At 33.5% G+C, this 12500-nt stretch overlaps 1 protein-coding gene and 1 long non-coding RNA gene across 2 annotated transcripts in view; one reads left to right on the top strand and one right to left on the bottom strand.

Annotated features, from left to right (window-relative positions):
* Positions 1 to 9097, top strand: part of LOC127873234 (uncharacterized) — a 26666-nt gene extending 17569 nt beyond the window's left edge. Inside the window, exons 3-5 of the long non-coding RNA XR_008046066.1 lie at positions 5709 to 5926; positions 6167 to 7735; positions 8091 to 9097. This is a non-coding gene — a long non-coding RNA (uncharacterized LOC127873234). The remainder of the gene's footprint in view (positions 1 to 5708; positions 5927 to 6166; positions 7736 to 8090) is intronic.
* Positions 1 to 12500, bottom strand: part of LOC127873229 (alpha-(1,6)-fucosyltransferase-like) — a 31439-nt gene that overhangs the window by 17711 nt on the left and 1228 nt on the right. Inside the window, exons 2-6 of the mRNA XM_052416992.1 lie at positions 11545 to 11713; positions 10038 to 10155; positions 6176 to 6419; positions 5662 to 5908; positions 4701 to 4877 (exon numbers count right to left, since the gene is read on the bottom strand). Of these exons, the coding sequence (XP_052272952.1) occupies positions 4701 to 4877; positions 5662 to 5908; positions 6176 to 6419; positions 10038 to 10155; positions 11545 to 11713 (955 nt within the window). The remainder of the gene's footprint in view (positions 1 to 4700; positions 4878 to 5661; positions 5909 to 6175; positions 6420 to 10037; positions 10156 to 11544; positions 11714 to 12500) is intronic.

The raw sequence follows: 12500 nt of genomic DNA, 5'->3' as shown, positions 1-12500 counted from the left end.
AACACCTTTACTGCATCTGTACACACCAACTGCATGCCCACATTTGGAAATTTGAATGAATTATGGAACTTTTATATACCCCAGGGGTGAAAATAAACTGGACAAAAGCCGAGCGTGAGGGTGGTTTTGAAAAAATCGGTTTATTTTTTTTAAGCATGGAAAGCTACCTACAAATTTGCATGTAGTTTAGTGAAATGATGCTGATTAGGAAAATAATTAATTAAATTATATTTGGATATGTGCCCATTAGAGGTGCGCAAGCTTAAAAAGGTAGAATTACCGAAATTCCCGTTCTTACACGTTGTAGCATGGATCGGGTATTGAACACGATACACGTGTGTATTAGCACCCTACTGTAGTCCCGGCGGGGTTATCAACTGCACCAATACACCGGTAAGCAACCAGGGGAATATCATATGAAAAAAGAACTATCATGCATGTTTGTTTTGTTAAAGTGTGTCACAAAATTTCCCTAACTGCCGATGTCGGCTATAATCTCGGTATAAACATGCGAAGAAATTAACATATATATAATGTTAATGCCGATATGTTATTGGACATTTTGTATGTCAAATGTTCATTATTTGCATTAAAATTAAGACGATTGTATTGAACACGATACACGTGTGTATTAGCACCCTACTGTAGTCCCGGCGGGGTTATCAACTGTACCAATACACCGGTAAGCAACCAGGGGAATATCATATGAAAAAAGAACTATCATGTATGTTTGATGTGTTAAAGTGTGTCACTAAATTTCCCTAACTGCCGATGTCGGCTATAATTTCGGTATAAACATGCACAGAAATTAACATATATATAATGTTATTGCCGGTATGTTATTGGACATTTTGTATGTCAAATGTTCATTATTTGTATTAAAATTAAGACGATGCTTATTTGCCAGAAAGCGTTTATTTCAAATTCAAAACAAGCAATAATCATACATAATACCAAAATATAAAACTAACAAAATGGCAACACTCTCGCTTAACGCAACGTTCAGAAGCACGCGCACTTAACAAAATTATTGCAACTAATGCAAGCTGTAATTAATATGTGACTACTTGCTATACAACCAGTATCATGCGAAAATTGATCTTATTTAATTGTGGTTCCCTCTTTGAATTTATGTTGCCTGTCGACTTTTAGAATAATGTGTCAGTAAGAAATGTATTGCTTGCTCTACAACCAGCATCATGCGAAAATGGATCTTATTTAATTGTAAATCCCTCTTTGAACTTAAGTTGTCAGTCGACTTTTAGAATAATGTGTCAGTAATAAATGTTTTTCTTCAGTTTCACATGTTTTTTAAGAAAATTTAGTGAAAGATGCAAATGTGTCTTATTTATTTTTTTCTGTGTCTTCAATGTATCTTATTTATATGTGACTGCGTGCTTATTTTTTTTTCAAGAAATGAAAGATGCAAATGTGTCTTATTTTAATTTTATCCATGTCTTAAATGTGGCTTATTTATATAAGATAAAATGATATACTGCCAGTGTCATGCAAAAAGGATCTAATTTCTTAATATCCACATTCACGCTTTGTTCTTTATTAGCACCGTCTTTAATTAGGCTATCTATTTAAAGTACAGATTACTGTGAACTTAATAATTGTGCAACGGTGATGTTGATCCATTATCGTTGTTAATTTAAAATGTAGACAACAAGTTAGCAATTAATGAAATCAGTTATTTTGGAAGTAAATCTAATTGTTTCTGTACAGTAGCCAGGTGGATGTGTATTGAGCGGATAAGATAGGGATCACCACAACAAGTTTCTAATACACAGTATAGACTTCCCCTATTATTATTAATTACCTGATTGGAATAAAAAAAGTGTTAAAGATCATTTCATGTGAAAAGCAGGATTTCTGACATAATTTCAATCGTTTTGCTTTTATACACAATTTCATGGAACAATGAATATATTGGCGCGATGGAACACAATTTATAAATCAAGCTGACAGTATAGTATCATTTTTTAATTATGTGTAATTTAATTCGCATCTCTCCCTTAACTCGTTCAATGACACGTGAACTTATATCAATTATAAAACATCACGTGCATCATTAAATATTTTTTTTTAATTATGAAAACATATATGTTCTACATGGTTTTGTTTAGTTTTTTTTCTCAACCAGAGAGACATTATAAAACATTGTTATATATAAAGCGCTTTACTTTTCTTTTACATAAAGATATATCGATTTTTTTGTTAAGTGTACGTGCTTGACATATTTATAAAAAGGCAGTGTTTATTTTTGTAATAAAATCGAAAATTGACATTTAATTTGATGCAATCCACATTGTTTAGCGGCCAAGCGCAGTATTCCGCTCTCGGCGGCCGATGGTGTATTGCAATATATACAATGAAAAGCTGGGTTTCTGACATAATTTCAATCGTTTTGTTGACGCGGAAGTGCTTTTTGGTGGCCAAAAATACTATTGTTCCCTTTATTTAAACCTAAATCATTATTTTTTTACACTTGAAGGTTTGTACAGCGGGGATTTCGGTACCGGCGCGGGTTTATGTGCTTGTTAAGAATTACCGAAATCCCCGCTAAGAGGCAACATATTATCCTGATTTATGCTTTGATTAAACATTGATAACTAAATTGCAAAAGTGTATAGCATATTGTAAATAAGGTAGTACGATATCATTTGTTTCATCAGATTTGTTTGGAAAATACTTTCTGAAGACTTATTATTACTATGTCATGTTATATTTACATATACTTTTGTGTAACCAATGTTTTAAATGTACATTTTACCTTTTTTACATTCGTTTACACATTTTTCACATTAATAAACTATTTAATAATGGAAAAAATATTCTGATAAGAGTGTTTAAATGATTAACACTAATATGATTGTGTACAAATCAACATTAATGCAAAGCCAAAACCCAAACATAATGACATATAGACCCTTTAAGGCGTAATATGGGGGATTGGCGTAAACATGGGTGATTTCGGCTCTGGGCGTACGAATGTAGCAGTACCGAAATCCCCGCTAATTATTTTCTAAAAGAAGTAACCGAATGGGAGATAATACATGTCACTGGTTGCTAATGAAAAAAAACACTATAATAATTTTGTTGACACTTGAAGGTTTGTACAGCAGGATTTCGGTACCGGCGCGCGTTTAAGTTCTAGTGTAGAATTACCGAAATCCCCACTGAAAGGCAACTTAATGCTGTCAAGAGTGCTTAATAATTAAAATTAATATCAAATTTGTTGCACCTTAACATTCATGTGAAGTCAAAAACCATTCATACCGATGACCTATTGACCCTTTAAGGCGTAAATATGGGGATTTCGGTACTAGGCGGGCGAATGTAGAATTACCGAAATCCCCTTTTCATCATCGCACATTAGTGTAACATAAATTTTAACACAATATATGTAGGGAAACTCATATGAATCGCGTAATGTGAAAATGATTATTATGCTATAATTCGACCACGAAACTTGACGTGACTTAATACCGGACATTATGGAATGGAGCTACGCTTGCCGTATTTGACATAAGACCCATTTTCGCAAATTATCTTATCAATGCTTATATGAATTTGATTGCTATAATCTTATGCGTATTCGACACGGAATTATTGTCAAGGTTTTTCATTTTGTCAATATTTATCATAGCAGGGGACATTGCTGACATCAATATGGATACTGTTTTCATTTTCTGTCGAGAAATGATATGACTTATTATCAAGATTATTTTATAGTACGGTAGCGTTCTCTTCACAATTGAGATTTATTTGTACAGGTAAATTGCTCTTATACTCACCATTCGGACTCGATGATCGGCTCGAATAAAAATGTTAGTCGCTTAAAAGTACAAATTCATCATATTGAGCACGATTATTATTATTATTATTATTATTATTATTATTATTATTATTATTATTATTATTATTATTATTATTATTATTATAATTATTATTATTATATAGCTTTTAGAAACTTATACCTTAAAAAAAATCCCATTGGAAAAAAAAATCCCATGGGAAAAAAAATCCCATGGGACAAAAAACTCCCATGGGAAAAAAATCCCATGGGATTTTTTTATTATTTTAAAACACGATATAACGCGTTGAAATCGCGAGAAATGCTCATCATTTGTTAAAAGGTAGTGTTTCTGAAGGTTACATGAATAAATCTCTAAAAATCAGAAAAAAATCCCATGGGATTTTTTTTTCCCATAAAAAAATGGGATTTTTTTTCTATCAAAGTAAATTGAACGAAAATAAGCACAAATGCTTTAACAATGCTTAAAATCGATAACTAAGCACAAACGAACGTGTTTTATGTTTTTGAAAATCCCATGGGATTTTTTCTCCCATAAAAAAAGCTGGAGAAAAATCCCATGGGAGAAACCAAAATTCCCATGGGATAATGAAAAATCCCATGGGAAATTACAAAAATCCCATGGGAACCCCAACTTTGCAAATAAAGTTCATAGTGAAGAAAACGCATTTAACAAGCAAAAATAACCAATTATTAATCACAAGTTAGACTTTTATCTTATACTTTATCACAAATAAGCAAACCTTCAAGAAAAAGGGTACTTAAGTTTGCGAAATTTCGGTTTCGCAAAGTTTTTCCGGTGGCCGTTAAGTATAGTATAGTTTCACAATACAATTGACACTGGGTGATTTGTCCAATTAAAAAGTGTATTAACACTCACTTCTTTTTTGCCTCAAGCAAGACCCCCGGATCATCGGACGCTAAATACAATTTCCGCTGAGCACGGGGGTGCTGCTTCTCATAGATATCGAACCATTCTTCGACGTGACGCATATATTCATCAACGTTATGAAATAAGGCCTCCGTACCGATCTTGTCTGTTCGTCTCACGTGCACTCTGTAATTCAGCATGGGTATACAATATTGTGTAACACATCAAAACAGTCTAACATATTTAAAGGTTTTACTTTATATTTTAACCTAGGCATATAATCACTACGTAGCGAAACGTTGTGCAACTGTAATTTCTGAAAATCCTATAACATAAAGGCACAATAAATGTTAAAATAATCGTTTTTGGGAACAAAGTATCAATCCTACAAAGACGAAGACCGTTAGGCTATCATGTGTGGCTCCAAGGAACTAAACTGATCATAACATGTTTTGCTTATAATGTATCATTTAAAACGCGAAAGGAAAAATTCAGTCCCCATTGTTTGTCTATGTTTCGATTTCGGTAGAGATACCATTGTAACAAATGTTCAGAGCAAGTTTCCATATGATTTGACAAAACAATGTGACTTTTATAGTGTTGACAAGGTTTTGTCTTTTTATGGTAAAGTGTCTACCTCTACCCTGTGACCGATGTTGTTGAATGTAACAAAATCGTGTTACCTAATAACAAACGCTGTGACCAAGTGTCATAATGTTTATGACAATGGTGTTCAGAAGATTTCACAAAAGCCATATTGGGAAAACATTTTTATCCATGGACCGGAAATATTACGAAACATATTTAATTTCACCAAGTGACCTGTTGTTTCGCTCCACATAATCCAGCTTCGAATTTAGCAGAGATTTGATATTATTTGTTAGCATCGGACTTAATAATACGCATGGAGCAAAAACGTTAGGCAATGCACAAACTGTTAATTTATTCTGAAACATCGCTTTCCGCCTACCCGACTATAGGATTGGTAAAGTTCATCTTTTCTTTGCTTTCATTAAGGAACGTCTGCAACATGGCGCTTGGTCTTGTCACGTAGGTCACAAACTGACCGACCCACCAAGCCGGAGGGTCACCGTGAATACGTGTCAAACGGTCAGCGAGGTCTTCCGGTATTGCTAGCGGTAAAAAACGTGGGCGCGAAGACAATTGAAATAACTGCGGAAGCTCGATGACTTGCGAACTATCCGTCGTAGAATTCGCTGCAAAAATGCCATAACGTTAGTCTTTTACCAATTATACGATCAAATTAATTATCTTTTTTCATTTATAATTATTTATACTTCTTTAAATTACAGTTTTGTACTTTTGTAATCATACCGATTTTTAACCACTGTTGTAGGTACCCATAATTGTATCCATTTTTCCCATAATTCTGTATGAACTAGACTTAAAAGTGCACTGTTGAGCAACCCTTTGAAACGATAACATGTTTACAAAATATACATATTGTTTGGCAGTGTACATACGTCCCCATTGCGATGCAACAACCGGACCGCCGGTCCAGCGGCACGTCTTGCTGATTGGCAGGAATAAAGACTCCCAGCCCTTGGCCGAGTATGCCCATCCCTCCCCCTTCAGGATGAGCGTGCGCTGGGTAGCGTACGCCATGATCAGGCAGAAGGTCACATGATGCAGCTGACATCCATATCCACATCCATTAGTTAACAGTTTGCAGAAAATTTTCTTGGCCTTGTCACAATCCGAAGGATTCTGTGGAGAAAATAGTTAAAGCCATATTATTCTTAGGTTCGCAATCAATATATTGCGTGTTCTGAGACTTTTTGGTGCTAATTGGGCAAGCGTCATAATGATAAAACTAATTAGAAATGACGTCGCTAATCTTGCGCTTAATGTTTTGTAAATTGCCTTACGTTTTTCTTATTTAAGTCATATAAACATCGGCAAAAACTGGTCAGTTAAAGTATTTTCTATCAAACAATAGTTGATTTTGACCTTTTATTTCCAATGAGATGACCTATTATTCCCCTTTCACCAAATTTGGCCATATATATTGCAATTGCACACACAATTATTTAACACATGTTCATATCGATTTTAGTTTGATGCTAATAATAGTATTTGGAGTCTTTGAACAAGGTAAGTGTTATTCTTTTAATCAATTTGACTTTTTATGGTTAAATGTCCTAAATAATTACAAAAATAACATATTTACTTAGCCTCTCTGCTTAATGTATGTGCTATAAGAGGAAGAATTAGCACACTGTGAACAAGGAACTATTGATGTCTATCCCACTTCCAGATGTAAGAATGCAAACAATAAGCTCGTATTACACATAGTTGATGTAACATTTTGTAGATTTAAGGTAGAAACCGCGTAAAGAGCACGGAATTTTCCGTACAATTTCGTAAGATTTTCGTTGTAACTCGAAAATGTCCGTTTGAGTCGGGAATTTGAATATTTTTTTATCAAATACAATTATTTTCTCGCATATAGACTTTCTTTATATCGGATTTTGATACATAAAATTAATTTACCATAAAATAGAAAGTTTTCCGTTTTTTGGTAATTATTATTGGGAATTCCTAGGAAACCCTCCAAGAGAGATCACTCTACTCTCAAAACCATAACAAAAACAAACAACAATGAATGGTAACAAAAAAAAGACGTTTGAAATCCAAATCTTAGAGAAAGGTTTCTGTTAATCACAGGAATGTGTTAGTTGAGCATAATTACAGTCCCGTCTTGAATATATGAAAGTGCACAGAAGGTAATTGTCCCGTTTTTAGCCATAGAAAACAAAACGACAACTGGCATGGACGTCGGATTGTGGAATTGGATATTTTATTGAAGAGCATCCAGTCCTGTCAGTCATGTATACTAGGACCCGTGCCACTAACATTTGACAATGTTGAGGATGAACTATAGAGATGCTTCGGGGGCTACTTGTATGTTGTGTATTTACATTTTGAATGTGGTGCTGTTAACAGAGTACCATATGGAACAACACACCATATCAAATCCAGAGGGATGCCCTGTTTTGCAGTCAATACAAAGCTTGGGATAGGTAAGAAGTTTGTATGTATTTTGCATTGATGAAAATTGCTTGTGATAACATCTGTTTGGAGTACGAGTGTAATTTGGCAAATAAATGTAGCTGTGCAAGTTGGGAAACTGACTTTTTACTATGACCATTAAAAATAACTATTTTGGCAACTGCCAAGTGGCTTTAAACAAAATATTTCGAAGATTGCTATTGCACCGTTGCTATGCTGTCTTTCGAATGACTGTTTCAATCAAGTATATAGGCTGTACTGTCCAGAATTCCGGACCGTTTTGTCTGAGCTGTTTTGTTGATGGGTTGTTAAATTTTGGTGCAATACATGAAAGGTACTTATCATTGTATTTTCTTACATTTACAGCAATGATTGATGGATTGGGTGGTGCTGTAAAGGTCAACAATTTCCTGTCAGCCCTGGACATGAAAGATATCCATCCAGAGAATCTCAAACTGATGGAAAACCGGGCTGGGGAATTCATTGAAGCTGTCGCCAAAGAGTCTGCAAAAGATGCAGGTCATGAGAAGATGGCCTCCGAGACATCTTCACTATGACAAACTCTAATGGATTGGTCAACTGCGAGTTACTAGTATGAAGAAAGTACTCGACAACGTTCTGCCAAAGCTTGCAGCTTTCTTTATCACTGAAAAGTGTGTGAAAGTAACACAGCTGTTTATTTATGTGTGATTTGTAATAATTAGTGCTATCAAGCACATCGTTGTTCAATGCATACAAATTTATCTTTTTTTTCTTGAAATTTCTACAGAGTTGCAGCCCTTGAGCCATCAAATTTCTTGTAGAGTGCTGATTTGTTATTAGATATATGAAAAGCATATAAAATGGACACATTTGTGCTTCAATATTTTTTATTGTTCATTTGTTTACATTGCCAAAGTTACCTCCCTTTCTTTTGAAAATACGCCTGGAAACATACTATATAATGTTTTCGATTTGTTAAGCATAGATGCAATATTAATATTGTGAGCAAAATTTTAGTGCCGGAACACACTTTCATTGAAAAAAGTGCTTACAAAATATTCCATATAATTTTTTTATTCACATTCTTTTATGAAAAAAGGGGGGGGGGTCACCATTGTATATCTCAATTATTTTTAGTTAGCTGTGGTGAACATTGCCATACACAGTATATTTTTCACAACTAATGTTTACTTATACTTTTTAAGTCAAGTATATTAGTGGGCAATGATAATTTATTGTCTTTTTTCAGATTTAAAAGTTTGTCATTTCCATGTATAATGTAAAATTTATAGAAACAGATTCTTCACATTATACAATTCTTAGATGTATATTAAAAATAACAACACATATGTTGATTATCTTTATTTATTTTGTAGATATATCATTATGGTATACAGAAACGGTTTTCCTGATAAAATAAATTGACTTTTAATGATTTTGCTCTTATTTTTGTTTTCATACCCCATAACTTCATTTTGTAGAAATCCGAGAAGGGGGATAGGTTTAATAAAATGTAAATTATTTCTTAATCTGTGGTTAGATTTTTTTGATTTTGCACAAAAGAAACTCTTATTGACACAACAATCAGAAAATACCAACATGAGATAGATCCTAATACATGTGCATTACACTCCCTCTACCTTAAGAGCAAACGGCCGCAAGACCTCACTCATATGTATGGAAAAGGTTTGAATGTTTGCATGTAGAATACATTTTATCTGTACTTATTTTATTATGCAGTTTTAATAATTAATATTCCAATACAGTAACATAGCGACTTAAAATAACTGCACGCAGTTTTAATTTTTAAATTGGTTACCATGGTAACCACAAAGTTGTAAATTATCATGTAACGATATTTGATTGTATTGTTGTTTGATAGGTTGTAAAATAGTAATGTGTAACATTAATTGAATGATTGAATTGACATTGAAGAAAACAGGAAAATGATATTTGTCTATTTATTAACTTAATTATGGCATCTGTTTTGAATTCTTTATAAATGTATACTATCATTTAATTGCTATTCTATCTCAATTGCTAAAGGATTGAAAAATGCCATTTGCAATTATTTTTTTGCAAGTTGTAATAGTCATAATATTTAGTGTTCATTTCTTTCTCATTGGAGAAACTGGGTTAAAAGCATGTCCATAAATTGTTCATCTCATATTAGCATGTGCTGGTCATGCACAGGCTATCAGGGGCGACACAACCCGCTTTATATAATTTTTCATCCCAAGCAAACTTCTTTTAAACGAAAAATCAGGTTATTCGGCAAGTGTTGCCCCGTTTTCTTGTCCATAGCGAGTCTCATATATACCCACAACTCACCTGAAGATACTCCAGTCTTCTCTGTACGAGGTCAGTAAGTCGGGAGTTCTCCCGCTTGCGCCACTCCCCGGCACCATCCACGGCGTTTGCCAGCTTGCTTTGGTCATTCTTTAACTTCCTGTCGGATATACGGGTACTGTCTTTTTAAGTTTATTTAGGTATATCATGATTTGACTAATTTAAACAATGTTTACATATAACATTGGTATATCGTGATCTTTCAAAATTACAAAAGAGATAATTTGTAATGTAAGTATGACATGATTTTACATAACTAGTAAGTCGATTGGACATAATAAACTATCATGGATTGACAAAAAAGATTTGGTATCCGAGGTTTTTACCATTTGAAACATAGCACACGGCTATTATTCTATAATGTGGTCCTTAAGTCATGACAATATCGTAACCTTGCCACAATGGTATATATCTTTATGCCGATTCAGACTTCGCCTAGCCACTAATATGTTTTTAGATTAATTATTTAGTCAAAACGATTGGTTCTAGAGTTCTAGTATCTAATACAGGTTTCGGTTAATGGATTCATTGTTAGTATTAACCCTTTAACTATGAAACATTTGGATATTGTGTTGTGTAAACAAGTTAAACATGTATTTTTTCACAAACAAATGCGCCATAGGTATAGCTTAATCAAAAACATCCAAACACAAATGCGCAAGTGCACATGCTTGTTCATAAGTGTGAGCCCGCTACATACAATATTTGAGATATGCGCGACACAAGTGTTATTTAATTTTTTTGTATAGGACACGGATTCAATCCCATTGTACATTTGTCTGAAATCTCAAGTTAGGTTAAGCGAGAAAATTATTGAAACACAAATAGTCGAAAGTTCGCTTGCTGGTTCATTTGTTAATTAAGTGTCCACCCTCTTAAAGCAATTAATTGTAAATTACGCCCGACACAAGTAATACATTATTGTTTCTTCAGCTCAAGCAAAACAACAATGTGGACAGCCGAACAAAAATGTGAAAAGGAATTTAAGTGATAAAAAGATTCATGTAAATACTATTTATTGAATATAAGTACTTACTTTTTCGTACACATACATATTTTTCTTATTTTAAATTACAAATTCATTTAATGTACTTTGCTAGTTTGCTCTTATATTTTTTTAACTCAATCAAGTGTTTAATTTAAGTGTCCCAATCGTCAGCATTCTTCGCATCATCTTTAATTATTGAATTAAATAGTCAATCAAACAGATATGTTTCGAAAAATCAACACGGAGGGGGCAAAAGGCTAATTATGTTAATTAATAAATGCTTCAGTCTATAACATTAAGCTTTACAAAATATTAGTTTTTCAGCAAAAAAAACTTACCTCTGGTAAGCAACATTTACTTTTAACACCCATTCTCTTAGTGAAAGGATTAAATAATCACATCTCTTGTGGAAACATGTAATATTCAGATTCACCTGAACCAAAGAAAATTCTAATTCTTTTCTGCCTGCTTATCATGAAACAATGTACAACTATTACCTACTTGTGTATGTCTGCTGATATCTCGAGGATGTTATTGATCTCTTTCACAATTTTAGGATCCGAGACTTGCTTCTTCATTTGCATTAGTTTGGCATTCACGTACATCTTAAACTCCTCCGACACGCGCTCCACCGTTCGGCGCGCCACTTCGTGTTCAAGACTAGGACCGTCTGAAAATGACATGTAAGTGTCTAGGATTTACTGTTTTACCGTGGCATCTGGTAATACACGCGTGAATCGAATGCTTTTTCTTCCTTGCTCAACCATTAATACATCACAGTCCTAATGAGGTGCGATAGATATTTAGCTCTCTTCTACCATTATATAAATAAGGAATTCTGGAAGAATGCTTATCTTTTAAATTCCCGTCTTATTGGATTGTTTATGAGAGTACTAGGTAACAATTAATTATTGTATTGAGAGTTCGGGGGCCCCATTGACAACTTATTGTTAGAAAAATATTAATACACTATTCAATCACTTAGTACAGTCTACACGTTAGTGATTGTTATATGATAGACAAAATTAACAAAACAAATATTATAAAATAATGCATAATTTTGTGACTTTTAAAATAAGACTTACATTTTTGAACGAAAATAATATAATGACATGTAAATTGAACGGTCACATAAACCTGATATTTTTTAGATGGTAATGAGGCATAATGTTTCAAAACGCATATTGCTGTTAAAGGTCGTGGTCAGCATTGCCCATAAAGACCCTGCACATAGATATGATGTTTTTACGCACGAAAATACATCCGTGTGCTTTACGGCGTGTTGCAGTTATAAGTATTGATCAATTGCTATATGGAAAGACCCTGAATAAACATGTGAATTTTTATAAAATATCTGTAGTTAAAGTATACAAAGAGATTATTAGTTAAATATTATGTAAATATGAAATTAATAGCTTGAGGCAAAACATAATGTATGTTCAGTTCTTTTTTTAGAG

Source organism: Dreissena polymorpha, chromosome 3 (genome assembly GCF_020536995.1).
Source record: "Dreissena polymorpha isolate Duluth1 chromosome 3, UMN_Dpol_1.0, whole genome shotgun sequence".
Lineage (NCBI taxonomy): Eukaryota > Metazoa > Mollusca > Bivalvia > Myida > Dreissenidae > Dreissena > Dreissena polymorpha.
The sequence above is the reverse complement of the archived record's forward strand: the minus strand, read 5'-3'. Positions and strand labels throughout refer to the sequence as shown.